This window comes from Antechinus flavipes, chromosome 3 (genome assembly GCF_016432865.1).
Source record: "Antechinus flavipes isolate AdamAnt ecotype Samford, QLD, Australia chromosome 3, AdamAnt_v2, whole genome shotgun sequence".
Lineage (NCBI taxonomy): Eukaryota > Metazoa > Chordata > Mammalia > Dasyuromorphia > Dasyuridae > Antechinus > Antechinus flavipes.
Genome location: NC_067400.1, coordinates 579,221,165 through 579,242,778, shown reverse-complemented (window position 1 = coordinate 579,242,778; position 21,614 = coordinate 579,221,165). Strand labels below are relative to the sequence as shown.

At 37.5% G+C, this 21,614-nt stretch overlaps 2 protein-coding genes across 3 annotated transcripts in view; one reads left to right on the top strand and one right to left on the bottom strand.

The window, feature by feature from the left end:
- Positions 1 to 1,143: 1,143 nt before the first annotated feature.
- On the bottom strand, positions 1,144 to 6,603 carry RSRP1 (arginine and serine rich protein 1). The gene is made up of 5 exons (XM_051988215.1): positions 6,479 to 6,603; positions 5,518 to 6,065; positions 3,768 to 3,919; positions 2,080 to 2,163; positions 1,144 to 1,620 (listed from the first exon to the last, which is right to left on the bottom strand). Exons 2-5 carry the CDS (start codon positions 6,050 to 6,052, stop codon positions 1,504 to 1,506), a joined length of 888 nt encoding a protein of 295 aa, XP_051844175.1. The 5' UTR covers positions 6,053 to 6,065; positions 6,479 to 6,603; the 3' UTR covers positions 1,144 to 1,503.
- Positions 6,604 to 6,776: 173 nt separating this feature from the next.
- TMEM50A (transmembrane protein 50A) overlaps positions 6,777 to 21,614 on the top strand; it is a 28,726-nt gene continuing 13,888 nt past the window's right edge. Inside the window, exons 1-2 of one of the 2 annotated variants that reach the window (XM_051988222.1) lie at positions 6,777 to 6,932; positions 16,489 to 16,603. In XM_051988222.1, the coding sequence (XP_051844182.1) occupies positions 16,511 to 16,603 (93 nt within the window). In that variant the 5' untranslated portion in view covers positions 6,777 to 6,932; positions 16,489 to 16,510. Of the gene's footprint in view, positions 6,933 to 10,180; positions 10,268 to 16,488; positions 16,604 to 21,614 lie in introns of those variants that run through there. The other variant, XM_051988223.1, reaches the window with a different exon arrangement.

Genomic DNA, 21,614 nt, shown 5'->3' with positions numbered 1-21,614 from the left:
CATTTAAAATTAAGTGCTTAGTTATTAGCAGAAGGAACTCCATTTCAGTTTTCATAACATGAGCTTGCCCCGACTTGGTCCCAACAATTAACTTTTTACTAACCCCTGCCTTGAATTTTAAAAAGCTTTTTAGGAGCTGTCAATATCCTACTATGTAAAAATTTTATTAAATCCCACTGTGGAAAGCAGGACCCTCACCTTGTCAAGTGCCACACCTCTTGGATAAAATTCAGCAGTTACAATTTGTACAGTAGGGCAATATTGAAATTGATACCAGTAAAATTTAAATATGAAAATATTAAGCCTTTGATATTTATCATACCTCAAAGGGAAAAATTCATTCTCAAAATGATCGAGGGGGAAAAGGGACAGGGCAAAATGTCACTGCTTTTTATATTTGCATTATAATCACAGCATAGACTTGTTTCCCTGGTTGTATGCCTCATATCAAGTAGTAGTGTTTTTTTTAATAAACGAATCAGGAAGTTTGTGACAACTTTCAACTCTTTCCATGGATATATCCAGATTCACTTCACATTCACAGGACAGCGAGATTGACAGAAGCGACACAAATGCTATAGAGGTAAATGGGCCATTATACAAGCATATACAAGTATACAAAAGCCCAGAAGACTGTATACATATGCTCCATGCCTTAAGAGATCTCTGCTCTAAAAAAATAAATCCTTCACAGAATCCTGTGACCACTTTGGGAATTACTCAAGTAAACAGCCAAGTCTCAAAACAGCTTCAAGCATACAAGAAATGATACCCTTCATCATTATTTGCACAATTGGCAAAATGCCTGGCAAGTAAAACAAGGCACTATGAATTAAAATGTAAGCTGTTTCAAATTAATGTTCAATGACTAGGCCTATGTTTTTAATCTCTGCATTATTTGTGAAAAAAGCAAGGCAACTCCAACTTCAAGTCGATCCAGACGACAGATCTGCAAGTACTAACAATTTCTACTTTTATAAGTTTGATTATTCCTTGGGGCTAAAATGTTTTATCAAATATTTAAGAGTTCAGGAAACCTCAAGCAAATATGATTATTTTGAGGAAACATTTGTTTAAGCAGACTCCCCTCCCCCTCATTCATTATTACTTCAATGGTAAAGAGGCAACAAAAGAGGCAGAGACTGGAAAAAACCCCACAAAAATTACACTTTATTAACAAATGAAAATATATACAATATCAACATGTAGCTGTACAGTAACTGAGTTAGCACTGGTTATATTTAACACCACAAAAGTATTTACAAATATTTACACACACAAATAAAAATCCCACCTGTGATTTCTGGTCCATTTTGTGCTCATTTCACTTATCTGGAAAAGAAATCTAAGACAGATTAAAGTACTTAATCTTTTCATGCCAGCATTTCAAACTGTCTTTTACAGCTAAATATAGCTTTTGCTATTCATGAGGAAAGGATGAAATTAGACATCTTAAAATTTGAAAGACAGTGCTGTTTTAGGAGAACTTAAAAGTAAACTATTTTACTCTTTCTTGATAGGAATCCACTGTCCATATGAACTCTGGCTTTTCTCATCATCTTTAGGAAATCTTGCAGTTTCTTTAGTTGTTTTCTGAAGTACTGGATTTGCTACAGAGTTCTGCAAAATGAAAATCAAGTACCAAGTCAATCTTTAAAATTCAGTATGTTTAAGGAGATCCTAGTAAATTCTGAAAATTTTTCCCCTACAAAATAACTTTGAAGTATCAATTCTTATGAGCTACAAATTAATGCCTAATTCTAAAGGTGACACTTATGTAAAATTTCACTTTAAATATTTTTTATATTGCATTTGAAAAGTGGCTGTTAAATTTGTTTGATAAATAATTTGGAAAAAAAACACTCCAATTTAGAAAAAAACAAGAAACAAGGAAACCAACCCACAGTGGGGTACTGACATTTCCAAAGTCACATTGCTAAGGAGAATAGGAAACTGGTTCCTATATGACAGAGCAAGATGATGAACCTAAGTTTTCCAGCTCTTAATCCAATATTCTTTCTACTATCCATGATACTCTTCAAGAAACCAAAACAAAAATCATATACATTATATACTTACACCAAAATGGAAAGGTATGTTTCTTTGCAGGGAAGAACTTTCATTTGAGGTTTTAATTACATCTTCATTGCATCTTTCTGACAGCTAGAAACATGGATAAGAAAAAAAAAATTTTTTTAGACTGAGTCATGCAATTGATAATTATTCTACAAAAGAATTCATCAATATAAGTTTTATCTAGTCAGTAAGATCAGACCCAAACAACAGAATGGTCTGTTGAGTCCTCAACATAAAAAACTAACTCAATGTCAGACTCAAATATGGCAATCTGTGGAAATTAACAAAGGGCTCTTTCTACTTACACCTCACTAAGATATAGGGATCACGATAAATCCAATGAAATCTCAGTTATAAATTCAAATTCACGTGGACGTCTAAAACGCCATACCAGGTTAAGTAAAAACCTCATGCTTAATTTCACTGTTTTCTATCATTCTTCACCAAAAATTAATGAAGTATGAATGTTTTAGTTTTATCATCTGTTAATTTTGCATTAAAAATAGTAAAACTAGTTAAGTCACCAAATATTTAACACTTTTGGCTGTAACAGGTCATTGTCTTAAAGAAAATGAGTTCACCTGGATGGCATTTCACACCTTTACTATATAAACCTATTTAGATATTAAAATTTTGAACAAAAATCTATTTTAAAAAATCAGATATGAGTTAAAGAACTTAAGTATTAGCAGCCTGTAAACACTCTTATTCACTTACATAAAATAATTAGACAATGACCAATGTTTGCATTAAAAAGATCCCCAAATCTAAGTCAAAACTATCCCTATCTTCTTAATCATAAAAGCTAAGGAATGTAAAGTTTTGATATTTATGTAATGGGAAATTAAAGTACATTGCATCTGACTGATTCAAATGCATATATTCTGCACAACTCTGGAGAATGACAATAAACTTATCTGCAAGTGATGCAGGCCTCTTCTTCTGTTATCTCTCAAACATCTGGAATATATTGCATACATTATGAAAGGGACATCTATATAACACAGATGCCTCCCCAAACCACAAAGTGTACTTTTACAATCATCTCTGAAAGGCAAGTTTAGGTATTGTTTCTGATGAGTAGCTAAGTTTGCATCCGTCCAAATTCTAGCATGCAGATATTCTACTATCACAAAACTAAAATTTTCAATTTGTGAAAGTTAACTTTCAAGTAATTTAAACCTCTCTCACAGCAGCTTTAGCCCATGTATCAATTACCAAGAGATTCTCTTCATCAATGTCTGGAGATCACATTCAAGATTTCTATAAGACAGAAATAAAGCAAGTGAACTGTACTGAATGTTGGGAGTACAGAATTTGTGGGAACATAATTTGTTGCAAATGAAAATTAATGAATAGTTTGTATTTATTAATCTAAATCAAGTGTTAAAGGGGAAAAAAATACAACTTTGAGAGTGCATTGACGTGCTTGAGGTACTAGAGTGTTTGAGTCAAGTCCAATAAGCATTCCTTGAAATGTAGAGCACATGGAGTGCGCACTTCCCCCAAAACAAGATCACTACTTTCCCATCAACACTGTTAACTATAAATCTGAGTTCATATTTTCTAAGAAATGTAAACTAAGGCATTTTGAAATTAAGTCACTATGCATATTCCAAATTCATCCTGGAAGTAGTTTGTTTCTGAAGTTTTGTTTAAGTGAAGAAATATAAACACCAGATGATACTTACCTCAAGTTTTGTAGCATCACTCTGTATTTGTTTTCCATAATTTGCATCTTTAGATAGTAAACCAGTTTTGAGACTAGCCGGCAAGTCAATATTGGCTGTTCCTAAAGCTTTGGCTGCATTAGCCTTTGCTATTTCTAAAAGTTCCATCCTATCTGGAAAACAGAAAACAAAACAAAATAATTATTAATACCTAAATGTTAACTTTTCATAAAAAAAAATCATCATATAGAAAATCAAACGTACTTCTTAAAAAATTTTCCTTTTTCTCCTCATTCCTTCAGGTTTACTCTTTTAATAGATGGCACTGTTCCGTGGCATCTTGATTCTTTATGACCTCCCAACTTGGGATTTTCTTAGCAAAAATACTGGAATAGTTTGTCATTTCCTTCTTCCAGCTCATTTTTACAAATGAGCAAAATGAAGCCAACAGGGTCAAGGGACTTGCCCAGGATCATGCAGTTTCTAAGTGTCTGAGGCAGAATTGAACTCAGGAAGATGAGTCTTCTTGTCTCCAACAGCCTATCCACTTCCACACCTAATCATCCCACAGCTAGTTATTAGCCATCCTAGCCACCCCCATTTTACAGAGATGGCAAAAGTATTAAATGACCTGCCCTTTAAATGTGAAGGGTCAAAATTTGAGCCCAAGTCACTTATTTTCAAGAATTTTTGCAGTGTGTTAGAAAACAAGGGGGCCATTTGATTTAATACAAAAATGATGGCTTCTGCCCAGCTGTCAACAATTAAGCCAGAATCACAATTATCTCTAGATAATGTCTCTAGACCATTAATATTTTTCTTGACTGTGCCCTGCTGACTTTGCTGCCCTAAAAATGTAATGTATTCAATAAAGTAAAGAAAGGTAAAAACTTTTAAGTTCCTAGCCACTCTGCAACCTTAAAAGAACTACTGCTGACAGTAGAGTTTGGGGTGTGGTCAAATGATAAGTCATTCTGAGCAACATTCTACAGATGGAACTTACAAAAACTTAAATTAAGGATCTCCTATTTAGGCAAATTCTCTTATTCTAGATAGTTCGGTTTATATAGACATGGCCAAATCTGAGAGCCTTAGTTCATACACATGGAAATTAAATAACTTTCAACACTGCCTCAATATTCTGTAATTTACCACTTCTATTCCAAAGTCGATCTGGGTTCATACACAGCCTCAGACACTTATTTGACCTAAATTTCTCATCTATAAAATGAGAACACATTTAAGAATGATTCGGCCAACTAACTATTGCAGTATCTTTGCAGGAAACTTAAAAAAAACAAAACAAAAAAAAACAAATACGAACTTTTGTCAAAACAAGGGGTCATGCAGAGTCAGGATCGATTTGAACAACAATTCCAAAGATGAATTATGAATATAGAATTCCCTACTGACACAAAAGTATTTTGTTTTTCATTTCCTTTGCAAAAGGGGGGACCAGGGTAGAAGGAGCCATAGAAAAACCCCAAAAAACTCTGTTTTTTTGAGTGTGAAGAGGCAACCTTTCTAAAAATCACATTTGTTGATCTGAATTTAGTTTCATACCGTCACCCAGCCAAGAGAAAAGAGAAACAAAGTAAGAGAAAGGAAACAAAGAGAACCCAGAAGAGAGAAAAGGAAACTTTAACAGGCAACGAGCGAAGGCTGCAAACCATGCCATTGCCCGAAGCACCGAACTTGCTTCTCCCAAACCCACGACATCTCTGGTCCTCACGGACCTTTCAGGGGCTTCGCGCCGCCCTCCCAAACTCACCTTTGTCGCTGAGGCGCAGAGGTGTGTAGCTGCGGCTGCGGCTGCGACTACGACTGCGGGAGCGCCAGCTTGGGTGCGACTCGGGGTAGATCGTACGCCCGAAGCCATAATACCGACGGCCCCGGGAGCCCAGTGCAGGCCGGCGGTAGTGCGAGCGTCCCCGGGAGCGGGACCTGCTGCGGGATCTACCTCGCGACGGTGAGCGGTAGTACCGGCGGTAGGCCCGCGGCGGCAGACGCTCCCGGTACCGTCGGCCGCGCGACCTCGATCGGCTCCGGGAGTAGGAGCGCGAGTAGCGGCGGTACTTGCGCTGGTGACGCCGGCGGGTCTGGGAGCGCGAGCGGTGGCGCCGGGACCGGCTGCGGCTGCGCGAGGCCGACGAGCGCGAAGAATGGCTCGAGACGGCCCGAGAACTCGCAGAGGACGAGCTGCGCGACCTGGACGAGATCCGGCTAGAGCGGCCCGTGCTCGAGCTCGCCGGAGAGTCCTTCCTCTGGGGAGAGCCGGGCCACATATCGTTTACATAACTCGTCATGGTCCTGTCGCTCCTGCAAGGACAGATACCGGAAGCGTCACCCCGCCCTCCCGGAAGAGGAAGTTGCACAAGCGCTCCGGGCCGAGACGGGCCTACCGCAGAGGGGATCATTAGAGACCCCCGCTATCCGAGCCGGAAGCCGCGAGGGGCCGCATTCGACTAACCTGGGTGATTCCCTGGCCTCCACCCACTGTCAATCGCCAATTCCAGAGCGCGCCCCAATCTGCGCACGCTCCTCCCCGCTCCCGGCCCTTCCGACAGACCCCTAAATGCAAGCCTTCAATCCTCCCCCTCCTTCTTCTTAATCCCTGCCGTCCCCGGCAGGCAGCGCACACCCGCGCGATTACTCTCCCTCCCCATCCGCTCTCTATTTCCATCATTCCAGTCTGAGGAAGCCGAGAATCCAGCCTAACAAAAGGAACTTACACAAAACCGACACGTAAAAAAGCGTGAGAGAACTGGAGCCCTTTCGTTTCCTCTTTCCGACAGGAGAAACTCTTAGAGATTCACCTTCCGCTCTCCACCGAGGTCTCCGCTTTCTGAAAGTACCAACGCCCAGCAGTCGCCGAAAGTACCAGAAACTCTCCTGGTCGCGCATGCGCAACGGCCGCAGGCGGGACGAGGGAGGAGCTAGTCTTGTCAAATCCACCTCCGCCTAGCGCAGACATTCCACCGGCAAGCGCATGCGCGTCTCCCTACTCCCACATCCGGGCTTAAGGCCGGGCCCTTAGTTGTTCGATTCCTCTGGCTGGGCAGTGGATGCTCTTGTGAGCGGAGGAATCGTAGTGAGGCTGAGGCTGAGGCGGAGGTCCGGAGACTGACCGACCAGTGTCGGATTGACGGCCGCCAGGTCTGCGTCGCTGCCAAGGGCTGGGGTCCGGTAAGAGCCGGGGCAAGGCCGGGTTGGTGAGACGCCTCCGGAGCCTCCCAACAGCCCGAGAGGCAGGTGTCCGAGGTGTCAGCCTCTTCTAACAGTTGAGGAAACTGAGGCTGGCCAGCACTCACTAATCTGCTAGTGCCAGAGGCGAAATTCGAATGCGGGTCTCCCCGACTGCAGACCGAACCCGGCAACCGCCCCACCCCTCCTCCTCTCCTCGGGGGTAGGCGTTAGTGGAGCCCTAGGGCTCCGGAGGAGAAAGGAGACGGTCCTGGGCCTCCCCGCCCCGCCTCTCAGGACCTGGGTCTGAATTCCCCAAGACCTTCCTGCTGAGCCCCGCCCCTGGGCGGGCTCTGGGCAACCGACTCGGCCGCCCCCCACCCTGGACTCGGGGGCGGGGTGTGGGGGGGGTGGATTAGGATAGTGGCGGAAAGGAAACCGCCCTTCCTAGGGACCGGGGAAAGCACAGAACGTCGAGGGGCGGAGAGGGCTGGACCCCTCACCGTGGCGCTGGGCAACTCTCGCTCCGGCCACCAGATGGATGCGGGAACAGTGGCACCGTGGGGGAGCTGGCAGGACACTTTACAAAGCGTTTGGAGCTAGAAGACAGGAGTCCAGTGACTTTAAACAAAGGGCTGCCTCAATTTCCCCAATTGTACAGTGATTCTGAAATCTTGTCCAGTTCGAATCCTAGAATTCCAGTCCCGGTATCATCCTCCTACCTCTCACCCTCTTTGCAGACAGATGAAGACAAGTTTGTAAAGACTGACTTCAACTAGTCTTTTTTTTTTTTTTTTTTTTTTTTTTTTCAGTTTAAAAATTCCCAGTTTTAATACTCTTGGTATTGCCACTTGAAGGATGTAACCTCCCCGTGCTTTGGTAAATGTTTTTTGAATTGCTGTGGCCAGTTTTTGAAAGGAATGATCTCTGTGCTGATTCTTTTAATAGACATAACATTTCAAAGTTGGTTATACATAGGCAGTGATGGGAGGGAGTCACTGATCTATAGGGCAACATGAAAGGTGGAATGAGGATTTTAGTGAAAGTAACCTTACAATTTTTAAAATTATTTTTTATCGATTTCTTTTTTTTTTTTAATCAACAGAAATTCTTCCAGGTTTCCTCTCTCCCTCCTAGAGAGCTGTTGATCTTTTTACTTTTAATTTTGGTATTTTGGAGCATAACTATATATATGTATATGTAACATACTATGTTAGACTATAGGTTTGAGACAATTGTAAAGAAAAGGGATTGCATTGGAGTTGGGTAGAGGATGAATAGGATTAAAGTAGATTAATTGGGAAGGTTGTTTTTTGTTTTTAAGAAAAATAGCATGAGGTATTCAGAGAATTTGCTTGTGGTGGAGATTACTTAAAAAATTTTATTATGAGATAAGGCTGGAAAAGTATGGTGCAAAGACAAAGAAATATGGTTAGTGGTAAAGAGTTACTGGAGATCTTTGAGCAGAGTAGTGACCAGATCTTTTTGTAAGGAAGCATAGTGTTTACTTTCAGAAGAGTATGTACTTTTTGGAAAAGACTGAACAAAGGTACACAAGTGGATTGTCTAGATGGATAGTGTCTATCCAAAACAGCCAGAATCTTATGAACTGATTTGTAACTTAGCTGAATCATGTTTAGGATTTATAAAGTAAAATGGAGTAGGAATGGTGACAGCACTTTGGAACATAATCAGAGCATCACTCATATGAGATTCCTCCCTCATTTGGGCCCATCTTGCTTTTTTTTAGAGTCTTGTTCAAACTAAGGAGGAAAGGCAAGGTGATATAGTGGGAAGAACGCTATAGCTTTTAAGTCAGGAGACCTGGATTTGAGTACTAGGTCCAGCATTTCTGTTTTGTAACTAGAGAGTCAGTCTCAGCCTCAAATTTACCCATCTCTAAAATGGGAATAATAATGCCCTTCAAAGGGTTATCATAAGGAAAGCACTTCATTATTTAAAAGAAAAAATGTCTAAATGATAAAAATGGGAACCCAGCACTATCGGATGCATGAGAAGCATTCAATCTATGAAAAACATTTTCATAATTTACCATTTTTCATGGATAGCCATAATTGTTGGGTGCTCAACCTCCTATATGAAAACCTGGAATCTCACCAGTAAAACCAGAACAGCTAGTCCAGTATGATTAGCAAGTTGCTGCCTTTCTTCATCTGCTAAGATTGTGTCCCATGAATGGCTGGTACTGAGACCAGTAGAACTTGCTGGCTCATGTCTGGTAGGTCCCACATTATCAGTGTTTGCCTCTGTTGAAATCCAGCTTGTTAAAGTCAGAGATAAGTACAGTAATAAAGTGGTTAATTGTGGTATTCTTCTTCTGTTATATAATATATGAGGGTTCTCTCTGGGAACAGGTTTCTTGGGGAGGTTTTCTGGACGTAGTCTTAGCTTCAGTTCAGATTAATAATCACCCCAAATGTAGCCAGCTGATAAAATGCAAATGTTTATTTTCTCCTTCCAAGTCTTATCTCTTTCCTTGGGCCCGGTTAGTTTCTTAGAGGCCTCTCTCCCTCCTTGGTTCCAAGAGCTCTTGGAGCTTTCTCTGAATCTCCAGTTCTCAATCTCAATCTTGGTTCTGCTCCTCCAAATCCTTCGTTCTGCTTGACTGCAGTCTTTAGTTTGTCAATCTTCTGAACTGAACTCACTTGAGCTTTCTTTGGTTCTGAGAGCTCTCCTTGCTAATCTTTTACCTTTAGCAGCTTCTGCTTCTAGCTCAATTCCGACTGTTGGCAATCTTCCAAACTGAACTGACTTCACTGCCTCAGCTCTTTTTATGCTCTCTCAAAGGTTGACTCCTCCTCCAAGAGTGGGATTATGGGAAGTGTGAATTCACAAAGTTACAAAGCTAACTTTGTGTATCTCCCATACTTGTAAATACTTGTGAATCTTCCAAACTTGTGAACTAATGTGTGTGAGCTAATGTGTGAACTCTCAAAGGTGCAAACCCAAGCACACAAGCATTGCTTTTATCAATTCCATTGAGTTATCACCTTGTTTCAAGTTCTGGCTCATAACATCTCATTGTAGGATCAGATCAATCATACTGAATCATGCTAAATTAGATAATTATTGTATCTATCAATTCTAATGACTTAACACTTTGTAAGGATTCCAACAGTTAATAGTAATCATAGCTTTAACAGATTATCTCACTTGCTGTTTATAACAAGTCTAGGAGGTAGGTACTATTATTATTATTATCCCCATTTTACAGATTAGAAAACTCAAAGCTGAGATGGGTTGAGTGACTTGCCCAAGGCCACATAACTACTACATGTCTGAGTCATCAAGAGTCAACTCAGATCTTCAAACTCCAGGTACAGTGTATTGTCCACTATGCCCCATTTCTAGAAGTGAGTAAAGAAAACAAGAAGCAAAGAATGATGATAGACAGTTAAGTAGAGTGAGTAGAAGGAAACTAAAAATGGAATAGATAGAACTGAGCATAGAAGAAAAGCACTGTGCAAGAGAATATCTAATTTCATAGAGAAAATTTGAAGAAATATAATAGTTAAAATGAAAAAGGTTTGAAGGAACATAATAGCTAAAAATAATCTTTTTTGAAAGAAAATTTCTTCAGTTGCCTGAAATGTGGAACACCATCTCTAGAGTTGAAAGCAACCTCAGAGGTTAAACCCATAGCTGAACAGAAATGCTTCTGCATTTTACCTGACTCATCAGCCCAGCCATTGATGGAAGACTTCCAACAATGTCAAGACAAGGGTCTCATTTCCTCCTAATACAGGCCCTTCCGCTTTAACTCTATTAGGGAATCTTTTCTTACATGAAGCTAAAAGATTTTTTCTCTGCAATTTCTGCTTTTTTCCATTGTCTTATCCTTTGTGGCCAGGAGAACAAATGTATTTTCCATAGGTGCAAAACTTGAAAGCAACTCTTTTGTCCCCCTTAAGCTTCTCTTCCCCAGATCAAACACACACAGTTCCTTCAAATAGTCCTCATGTGACATGGATTTGAGAATCTTCAGCATCCTACTTATTCTACTCTGGACATCTTCTAGCTCAAGAATTCTTCTAGGATCTATGAACTTGTTTTAATATTTTGGTAGCTGGTAAGATTTCAATATAATTGCTTTCCTTCATAATCCAATATGTTTCATTTTATATATTTAAAAACACTATTCAAAGAGGAGGTCAGTAGGTTTCAATAGACTTCCAGAAGGGTACGGAACACACAAAAAAGTTGAGAATCCTTGTTCCAGTTTAAGTCTTTAACTAAAATGTGTGACCCAGAGTCCAGATGTGTTTTGACCCTGGCAGTGGCACTTCTTATTCTCAACATTATCGCTTTTAATGTGACATCAGATCCATGGAGTATTCCACTGGAAATCTTCCAAACTGACAGAGGACCATTAAGGATTTCTTGAGAAAGACTGTTTTTGCTTTTTTCTTATTCCTAACACTAAGTACATGGTAAGATATTATGAAATGCTTGTTGACCGACCCCTACTCTTTGGATTATCACATGGGTCTTTGTATCTTGTCCCCATGATTAGCATGAGATACTGTCAAATGCTTAGCTGGAATCAGAGTAAACTACATTGTTTCCCCTAATCTACTTGTCTTTTAGCCCTGCCATTAAAGGAAAAAGCTTAGTTTCTCTTTTGTGTGTCTGTCTCTATTTCTGTCTATCTCTCTCATATAATTGACACTGCTTTTGACAATATGGAAATCTTATAATCTGATGTTCTGATTCTTAAAATTATCTAAATTCCTTTTGACTCTACAATATTTGTGTTAGAACAGGCTATAAGTCATTTTAAAACTAGTCAAACAGCTGTATAGCTCTAGAATACTGGCCATCAACTTTCAGTAAGTAGCCAATCAGCAGTTAAAACGTTTTAATGTTCTGGCAAGAATCACCTTCATGTTTCATAACTATATCAAAACTATCCTTTAAATGAAAGATATAAGATCATTGATTTAGAGCTAGAAGGGCTCTTGGAGGCATATGTACACACATGAATGAATCTTTTGTTTCTCAAAATTAGAAGTGTTCAAACATTTCCCCAATATTTCTGAGCATCTGTGATTTCAATGATGTGGGTTATCTGCTTCCAGTTCTGCAATTTGCAAGCCATATGTGACTTTCTATCTTGGCCATATTCTCCCATAAATCCTCTGGAGAAAATCTATCTAGTATCCTGAAGCCATTCTCCTAGATCTGTTAATTTTTCTTTCAGTACCAGTACAATAACAATAACAAAGCTGTCTTCTGCTAACCCTAACTCTCTGCTTGATTTTCCAATCATATATTTCCCATGTGATTTTTTTTAGGCCACTTCCTACATGCATGTCGTCATTGAGTAATCTCTTACATAAGTCTATTAATATTCACCATATAGATCCCTATCATATCATGTAGGGATAAGTAGTCACCCCACATTAGCTGGAAGACCACCTATGAAGAAGAAGCCACTATTTCCTAAGATAGTTGTGGTACTTTGAGGTAGGTCTAATCATTAGGAAGTTTTTTCTTTGGTAATAAAAATATTATAAAAACTTTATCAGATCTGTTTCATTTTTTGCCTTTTTGTTATTGTTGTTCTTGAGCTTTTATCTACAGAAATTCTTGGATGAGCTGGCTTAGTTGAGTCATCTGACCACACTGTCTGCATCCTTGTTTTCCCCTCCATCACTCTTGTTTATTTTATAAAGTGATACAATTGTAATCACCCACCATTGTGATCAGCCACCAGTTTCCTCAATAACATTTTGCAGATAAATTTCTGTTCTAATCAGTATTGCCTTTAACTGCTGTGTCTCTTATGTGCTTGACAAAACAGTTCAAACATCTGAGGCATTTTTGGAGTTTCTTAGTCTCCTTGTTAGGGCAATTACTTTACCTCAGTTAAACTTCTGGGGAAATCACTATCAGTGTGTTTTCCTTTTTTTGTCTTTCATAGCTTGTTTGACTAAGTCAGTAGGGCATTATGACTTTGTGTAGTTTTGTGTCATCTTTAATCTTTCTTCCATTATGTGAGATGCAAGGAAATCTTTCCCCCTCAACTCCAATACAATTGCTTAAACATAGCTATGATCTCACTCCCGCATTCAGAAAACTAGGGGATAAAAGACAAATTCTTGCCATTTAAAGCCTTTTACAATCTAAATCCTGCCTGCTCTGCCAGGCTGATTCTACCTTATGCCCTATGCATTTCAGTCAAATTTTCCTGCTTGCTGTTTCCCCTACTTGGGTTTCTCTCCTTCACCTCTCAGAAGTTCTTTTTGTTTCAGATCTCAATTCTCAAGGCTACTTCAAGAAGTCATTCTCTAGTTGTTAATCCTTCTTCTCCCAGTTACTTTGTATTTATTTGTATTTATCCCATATTTACTTATCTATGAACATATTATGTCATCAGCACTTAACATAGACCAGACCTTTTATATAATAAGTATTTCATATTGCGTGTTTATTGAGTTATAGTTGATAGCAAACTGGGAAAGATAGCTGTTAACACACCAGATGTGCTAAGATTCAGAAAGATCATTGCAAGTTAGAACATGGAGTTGGACCTAATAAAATATAACCTAATGGGGATTAAGGCAAAATCTTATATTTAGATTAAAAAATCAATTTCGCAAAAATGAGATATTCTTCAGTAGATAGCTATTCAGATAAAAAGATGAGGGGGAGGAGGTGTTCTAGACTACAAATTGAACACAAGTCAATTTTGTGATATTGCAGCCATGAAAGCTGATGAAATCTTAGCTTCTAATCAGATGAGCCTTGTTTCCAGAATTGGGAGGTAATAGTACTACTACCCTCAGCCTGAGGCAGACCACATGTGGAGCATGAGGCTTGATGCCCAGCGCACACTTCAGGAATGATACTGATCAGCTTGTTCTGAATTTCTCTAGAATGCTCATTACATGGTATTGAATTGCATCAAGCTCCAAGATCTCACAAAGCCTCACAAGAGATATGTAATGGCTTGGCCAACCATACAGAAAGACCAAGTAGATATAGAAGGTCTGTTGCTCAGACTTGAGTATATGTTTAAATGGACATATCCATTTAGACATAGCTTATCCAGTATAACTAACATCTGGGGCACACAAGTATAGAAGAAAAATGAGCTGGGTTCCCAGTGTAAAAGGAGGAGGCAAATATGCTAAATTCCTTTTGGGAAATTGTAGTGCATCCTTACCTAAGTTTCCCATAACATCAAAAATCCATTTTAAAAAATTATTTATTTTTAATACACATTGCTTTATGAATCATGTTGGGAGAGAAAAATCAGAATAAAAGGAAAAAACCATGGGAGAGAAAAACAAAAACAAAAAAGTAAACCTAGGATTTACATTCAATCTCCATAGTTCTTTTTCTGGATGCAGATGGAATTTTCTATCCAAAATGTATTGGGGGTGCCTTGGAAGAAGAACACCACTCCTTCTGAAAAACATGATGAGGTTCACACAGGGAAATGGAACGGCAAAGAATACCAAGAATTTGTATGATTGAGAAGTTGGGCTGATCATATGGCAGGATAGAAGGATAATAGCTGGTCTGTTCCACTGGTACCCTCAAGAATAGACCAAAGGGGACATAACGGAGAGAAATACTCTAGCTCAACTTAGGTGTCAGAGTTTGGAGAGAAAATAGAAAGGGGTCAGGCATTGTATATGCATTGTTGGAAAAACTCCCATATTGATAAACCAGACAGTATCTAGAATAAAGTTACTTGTTCACTAAAGGTCTTAAGTTCAAGCCATATGAGAATCAGTTAAATTATAAATGTTTAGCCAGGAGAAAAATACTTAAGGGAAATGATAAATAATTTTCTTCCAAGTATTTAAAGGAGTGGGTAGAGTTCACCAGATCTAAAATCAGGAAGAGATGGATTAAATCCAGTCTCAGATACTTACTAGCTGTGTGACCCTGAACAAGTCACTTAAACTCTTAAATGCTTCAAGTTTCCTCATCTGTAAAATAAGGGTGATAATAGCACCTACCTGGCAAGGAAGGTTAAGAAAATATTTGTAAAAACACTTTGCAGAGCTATATAACTGTCAGCTGTCATTATCATAATTCTCTTTTCTTCAGAAAACAGAACATGTGTAGAAGCAGAGAAGCAAATTTAGGTTTGAGGTTAGGAAAATTTCTTGAGAAGATTTCTCTGAAGGGGAGTAGGCTGCCTTTTGTAGGAGTATGACAGTCTCTTAGTAAGAGCTGAATGAATAATTGTCCACTATATTCAAAATAATATTTTTGTTCAGATAAGGATTGATCTCGAGGAACCCTAAAATTCTGTAATTCTCTTTCATTTCTTTGTGCTGAACCATATTTTCCAATTTTTTGCCTTGGACTTTCCCACCCATTTTTACACTTTACACTTTTTGGCCTTCACTAAAGGTCTACTCCTATGTCTCATTGTGTTATGGAAGTAGCCCTGGACTCTTTCAAAATTATGCCCATGCATTACAAATTTTGGGAGATTCTATTAAGCTGAAAAAACCTGCAACTCATTATTAATGATGGACAATTCCTATTATAAGAGGACTAACCTAGTGAGAGATGGAGAAGTTCATCATGAAGCTATGAAATAATGATTTAGACACAGTAACTCATGAAACAAAGAACAATTTTAGAAATTCTCTGCAGTCACTTTAAGCAATGTTTTGCTTTGGGAGATTTTATCAAATTGGTACAATATGTGTATTTCTTCATCTCTGTCAGATGTTACTGCCACTGCTGTAGTTATTGCCCATCATGGTTTTTTTGCCTACAGATCAAGCACATTGTAAAACAGGATGACCAAGTATCCCAGGAAAAGCAGTTTTTGATTCCCCTAGATAGAAACAGCCAACTCTTTTTATTTGCCTCTCCAAGGAAAATCCATGAGACAAGACTTGAATTAAACTTCCTTATGTTTTCTGCTTTGTTTTCTAGTGAAGATGTTAATATAGAAGTTTAGCTTCTGCTGTATTCTTTTATATTCTGGTAGCATGTCAACTCATTAGTCATTGCTTTATTAAATTAAACCTGTGTTTATTGGTGGTGTGAAAGGTGTGATCTTTTTTACTTCTTGCCCCTTTTTCGCTATTCTGCCCCTGCAACAGGAGAAGGAAGTTATATAGGACTGCAGAGAATTTTTTAAATTGTTCTTTGTTTCATGAGTTATTGTGTCTAAATCATTATTTCATAGCCATGCTATTCATGATGAACTTCTCCATCTCTCACTAGGTTAGTCCTCTTATAACAGGAACTGTCCATCATTAATAATGAGTTGCAGGTTTTTTCAGCTTAATAAAATCTCCCAAAATTTGTAATGCATGGGCATAATTTTGAAAGAGTCCAGGGCTACTTCCATAACACAATGAGACATAGGAGTAGGCCTTTAGTGAAGGCCAAAACACTGCAGATATTCTCTGTTGTGGGATAAGTAGAGCTAAAAGCATTCATAATTTTGCACCTAATTTCTTCATAATACATTATATACATTTGCCATGAATTGTCACTTTTTCGCTAAGAACATATAAATATAAATATAGTTTAAATGATTGAATGCCTTGTTCAGTTTTTTTCTAGAAACTTGAAAAATGTCTGGATTTCTGGAAAGCCTTCGATGTTCAGAGTGTATTGACTGGGGAGAAAAGCGTAATACTATTGCATCTATTGTAGCTGGACTTCTGGTATGTATATGGCTGTGATTGCCTCCATTTTTTATTCTCTTCATGTGACTTAAATTGCCAAAATTATCTTTGCTTTTGTTAAATCTCTATTTTGCAATACCAGCAATAGTATAATTTACTAACCTCAAAAAATTATTGCTATGTATATTTTTGTATCACCTTTATATAGGGAAGATAAAGAGCCTGTCATTCCCACCTCCAGGGAATTCATATTTACTCTCTTTGGTTAACTTAAGTTTTGCTTGTACTAACCCAAGGAAATCATGGATGAAAAGAAAATCCTTATATACACCAAAATAATCATAACTTCATTTTTTTTTGTCATGGATAAGAATTGGAAATGAAGTAGATACTCATCTTTTGGGAAATAGCTTAACAAATTAATAGTATGTGAATGTAATAGAATAGTAGTATACTTTAAGAAATGGCATTTGATTTTCAGAGAGGCCTGGAGAGACTTACATGAACTGATGCTAAGTGAAATGAACAGAACCAGGAGATCATTATACACTTCAACAACGATACTATATGATGATCAATTCTGATGGAAATGGCTCTCTTCAACAATGAGATGTTCCAAATTAGTTCCAATTATTCAGTAATGAAGAGAACCAGCTACACCCAGCGAAAGAACTATGGGAAATGAGTATGGACCACAACATAGCATTTCAACTCTTTCTGTTATCATTTGCTTGCATTTTTATCTTCCTTCTTGGGTTTTTTTTTTTTTTTTTACCTTCTTTCTAGGTCTGATTTTTCTTGTGCAGCAAGATAACTGTATGAATTTGTATACATATATCGTATTTAACATATACTTTAATATATTTAACATGTATTGGTCTACCTGCCATCTAGGGGAGATGGTGGGGGAAGGAGGGGAAAAGTTGGAACAGAAGGTTTTGCAAAGGTCAGTGTTGAAAATTACCCATGCATATATGTTTTGTAAATAAAAAGTTATAATAAGAAAAAAAAAAAAAGAAATGGCATCTGATGAATATAGAGAAGGCCTAGAAGGATTTACTGAACTGATGTAGATTGAAATAAGTAGAACCAAGTAAAAAACTTACAGATTACAACATAAATGGAAAGAACAATGACACACCAAAAAAAATCTGAAATGAATGTAACAATTTTCACAGTAAAGCTTGAGTTGAGTAAAGAAATAGGAGGAGACACTTCTAGTCTACCTCTCCATGGAGGTGGCAGGTCCGCAGGTTATAAATTGCATATTTTTTGGATTTTTTTAAAAATGTGTTAATTAGTTGTGTTGTTTTTTTTTTTTAAAGAATTACTTATTTGTCATATGGGGTGATACTTTGGAAGTTTTCAAGTGGCAGATACTGGAAATGACAATGGTGTTGTAAAAAAGAAAACATCAATAAAAACATTAAAAAACAAGTTTGTTTGGTTTTTCTTTTTAGTGTTTAGTTTTAAATTTTTTTCCATTTTAATTTTACCAAATATGTGCAAAGATGTTTACAAAACTTTGTGTTGCAAATTTTTTCCCTCCCTCCCTCCCTCACTCCTTCCTACTCCCTCATATAGGCACCAAGTAATCCAATAGAAGTTAAACATATACAATTCTTCTAAACATATTTTGTTTAGTTTTTATTTATTTATTTTAATAAAGCTTTTTACTTATGAAACATATGCATGGGTAATTTTTCAACATTGATCCTTGCAAAACTTTCTGTTCCAAATTTTCCCCTCCTTCCCCCATTACCTTCCCTAGATGACAGTCCAATACATATTAAATGTTATAATATATGTTAAAGCCAATATATGTCTACATAGTTATACAGTTATCTTGCTGCACAAGAAAAATCGAATCAAGAAGGAAAAAAAAAAACTGAGAAAACAAAATTCAAAGCAAACAACAACAAAAAGAGTGAAAATGCTACGTTTGGTCCACACTCAGTTCCCACAGTCCTCTCTCTGGGTGCAGAGCCATTCTCTTCATCACTGAACAAGTAGAATTGGCCTGAATCATCTTATTGTTGAAGAGAGTCATGTCCATCAGAATTGATCATTGTATAATCTTTCTTATTGCCATGTATAATGATCTCCTGGTTCTGCTTATTTCACTCAGCATCAGTTCATGTAAGTTTCTCCAGGCCTTTCTGAAATCATCCTACTGAGAATTTCTTACAGAACAATAATATTCCATAACATTCAGATACCATAATTTATTCAGCCATTCTCCAATTGATGGGCATCCACTCAGTTTACAGTTTCTTGTCACTACAAAGAGGACTGCTACAAACATTTTTGCATGTACAGGTCTCTTTCCTTCCTTTAAGATCTCGCTGCAATATAGGCCCAGTAGAAACACTGCTAGGTGAAAGGGTATGCACAGATTGATAACTTTTTGAGCATAGTTCCAAATTGCTCTCCAGAATGATTGGATCCATTCACAATTCCACCAACAATGTATCAGTGTCCCAGTTTTCCCACATCCTCTCCAACATTTGTCATTATCTTTTCCTGTCATCTTAGCCAATCTGAGAGGTGTGGTACCTCAAAGTTGCCTTAATTTTCATTTCTCTGATCAATAATGATTTGGAACAACTTTTCATATGACTAAAAATAGTTTCAATTTCTTCATCTAAAAATTGTTTATATCCTTTGACCACCTATCAATTGGAGAATGGCTTGAATTCTTATAAATTTGAATTAATTCTCTTTGTATTTTAGAAATAAGGCCTTTATCAGAACCTTTGAATGTAAAATAATTTTCTCAATTTATTGCTTCCCTTCTAATCTTGTCTGCATTAGTTTTGTTTGTATAGAAATCTTTTAACTTAATATAATCAAAATTGTCTATTTTGTGATCAGTAATGATTTTTATTCTTCTTTGGTCACAGGTCTGAGAGGTAAACTATCCTATGTTCTTATAATTTATTTATAATTTCATTCTTTATGCCTAGATCATGAACCCATTTTGACCTTATCTTGGTGTACGGTGTTAAGTGTGGGTCAATGCCTAGTTCGTACCATACTAGTTTCCACTTTTCCCAGCAGTTTTTGTCAAATAGTGAATTCTTATCCCAAAAGCTGGCATCTTTGGCTTTGTCAAACACTAGGTTACTATACTCATTGACTGTTTTGTCCTATTTCACTCATCAAATAGTCTATTTCTTAGCCAATACCAAATGGTTTTGGTGATTGCTGCTTTATAATATAGTTTAGCTCTGTATAGTTTTACAGCTAGGCCACCTTCATTTGAATTTTTTTCATTAGTTCTCTAGAAAGTCTTGACCTTTTATTCTTCCAGATGAATTTTGTTGTTAATTTTTCTAGGTCAGTAAAATAGTTTCTTGGGAGTTTTGATATAGCACTAAATAAATAGATTAATTTAGTATTGTCATCTTTACTATATTTACTCGACCTATCCAAGAGCACTTGATATTTTTCCATTTGTCTAAACATATTTCCATATTTGTCATGCTGCACAAGAAAAATCAGATCAAAAGGTGAAATTTAAAAAAAATAATAACCAAAAAAACCTTAAGTTTTAAAATTTTTACCAGAGTACTTTTAATTCCCAAGAAGGGTTACTTTTCTCAGAGTTTGTGATATGATATGCCACATATTCAATATGGACTTACTTGTTGAATATAGTGTAAGACTCTTCATGATTATTGTGCATGTAGCTTTTGAGCAAATGACTATAAAGAAATGAAAGAAACTATGCCTTCTAAGAAACAAGACTGTGTCACCTGGAGCTGGGTGACTTCACTTTCTCAGCCTTAATGCCTTAGAGAGCTCATTATAGAGTTTCAGAGGGAATTTACAGGACAGAATACTTATTTGTATTGCATATCCCTTAGGGCATGGGTCTCATTCTGCTAGCATTTTGTTGGTGTGCTGTGCTCTGTATGTTTGTTTTAAAGAGTAGCAAAGTTTGACATCTTGAAATGGCAAAATAGGAAGGATGCCTTTCTTATTTTATATAAGGAAACCAGGATTCAAAGAGGAAAAGGGACTTAGATGTCATATTTCCCAGTACCCCAGCAGATATCTGCAAGCTTCTGGTAGGATAGTTATGGGTAGGTTCCATTTTGTTTTAGTATTCTTTGATAGGTATAAGAAATGCTTAGTAAATGATTGCCTGTCCAGTTGGACTGGATTGTTAGCAGCAGATCAGGAACCATAAACCCAGGTCTCCCAACTCCCAGTCCAGTATACTTTGCAATATACTGTGTTGCCTCCCTTCAAAAAACTAAGTTTAGAAATTCTGTAATCTGTTCACTAAATTTATGTAATTAATGAAGAGAATCAGCCTAAATTTCCCAAAGAAATGGTACAAGTAAAACTTACTGGCACTGCAAAATAAATACTGCACTCATAATTTTATATTTTTATCTCTGAAGTAGAATTATTACCGATGGTGAGCTGAAAATACCAAAAATGAAACTGTAATTACAGTAATCAATGAAAAATTACTACTGTATAGCAGCACTAACTATGGATATATCTGAAATCTGACAAATGAGAATGATGAATTTCAGTCTGAAGTGCTTTTTATTTCTGAGCTGTTATCAAATTGTGATTAATCTGAGAGAACAATCCCTGGAACTAACTCAAAAAGGGCTAATTCTAAAGTCTATTTTTTTTTTTTTATTGACTGTAGTACATAGCTAAATGAAGTATATTTATAAATTTTGTATACATTGCTTTATTTATATATGTACACATGTGTGTCTATGTGCATTCTTCAAGATGATGGTGTGGGTTTTCCCTTCACTGGTTTCAGTCATAATTCCTCCATGCCTTGGTATATAGTCTTCATGAGTTACCAAAGGGAAAAAATCACCAACAGATTGCCATCCTGGTGATAAAGCTCTCTGTGCTTGACTAAGTTGACCCTTGTAAACAGATAGCTGCTGTTTCTGAGGCCATATGCATATTGCTAGAATTGACAAGCTCTTGTCCTCTGAGGGCAAGTCTTCAAGAGTTCTGATCACCTCTGTGGTAAGGTGAACCATCAAAGTTGAATAGTTAGTGACTA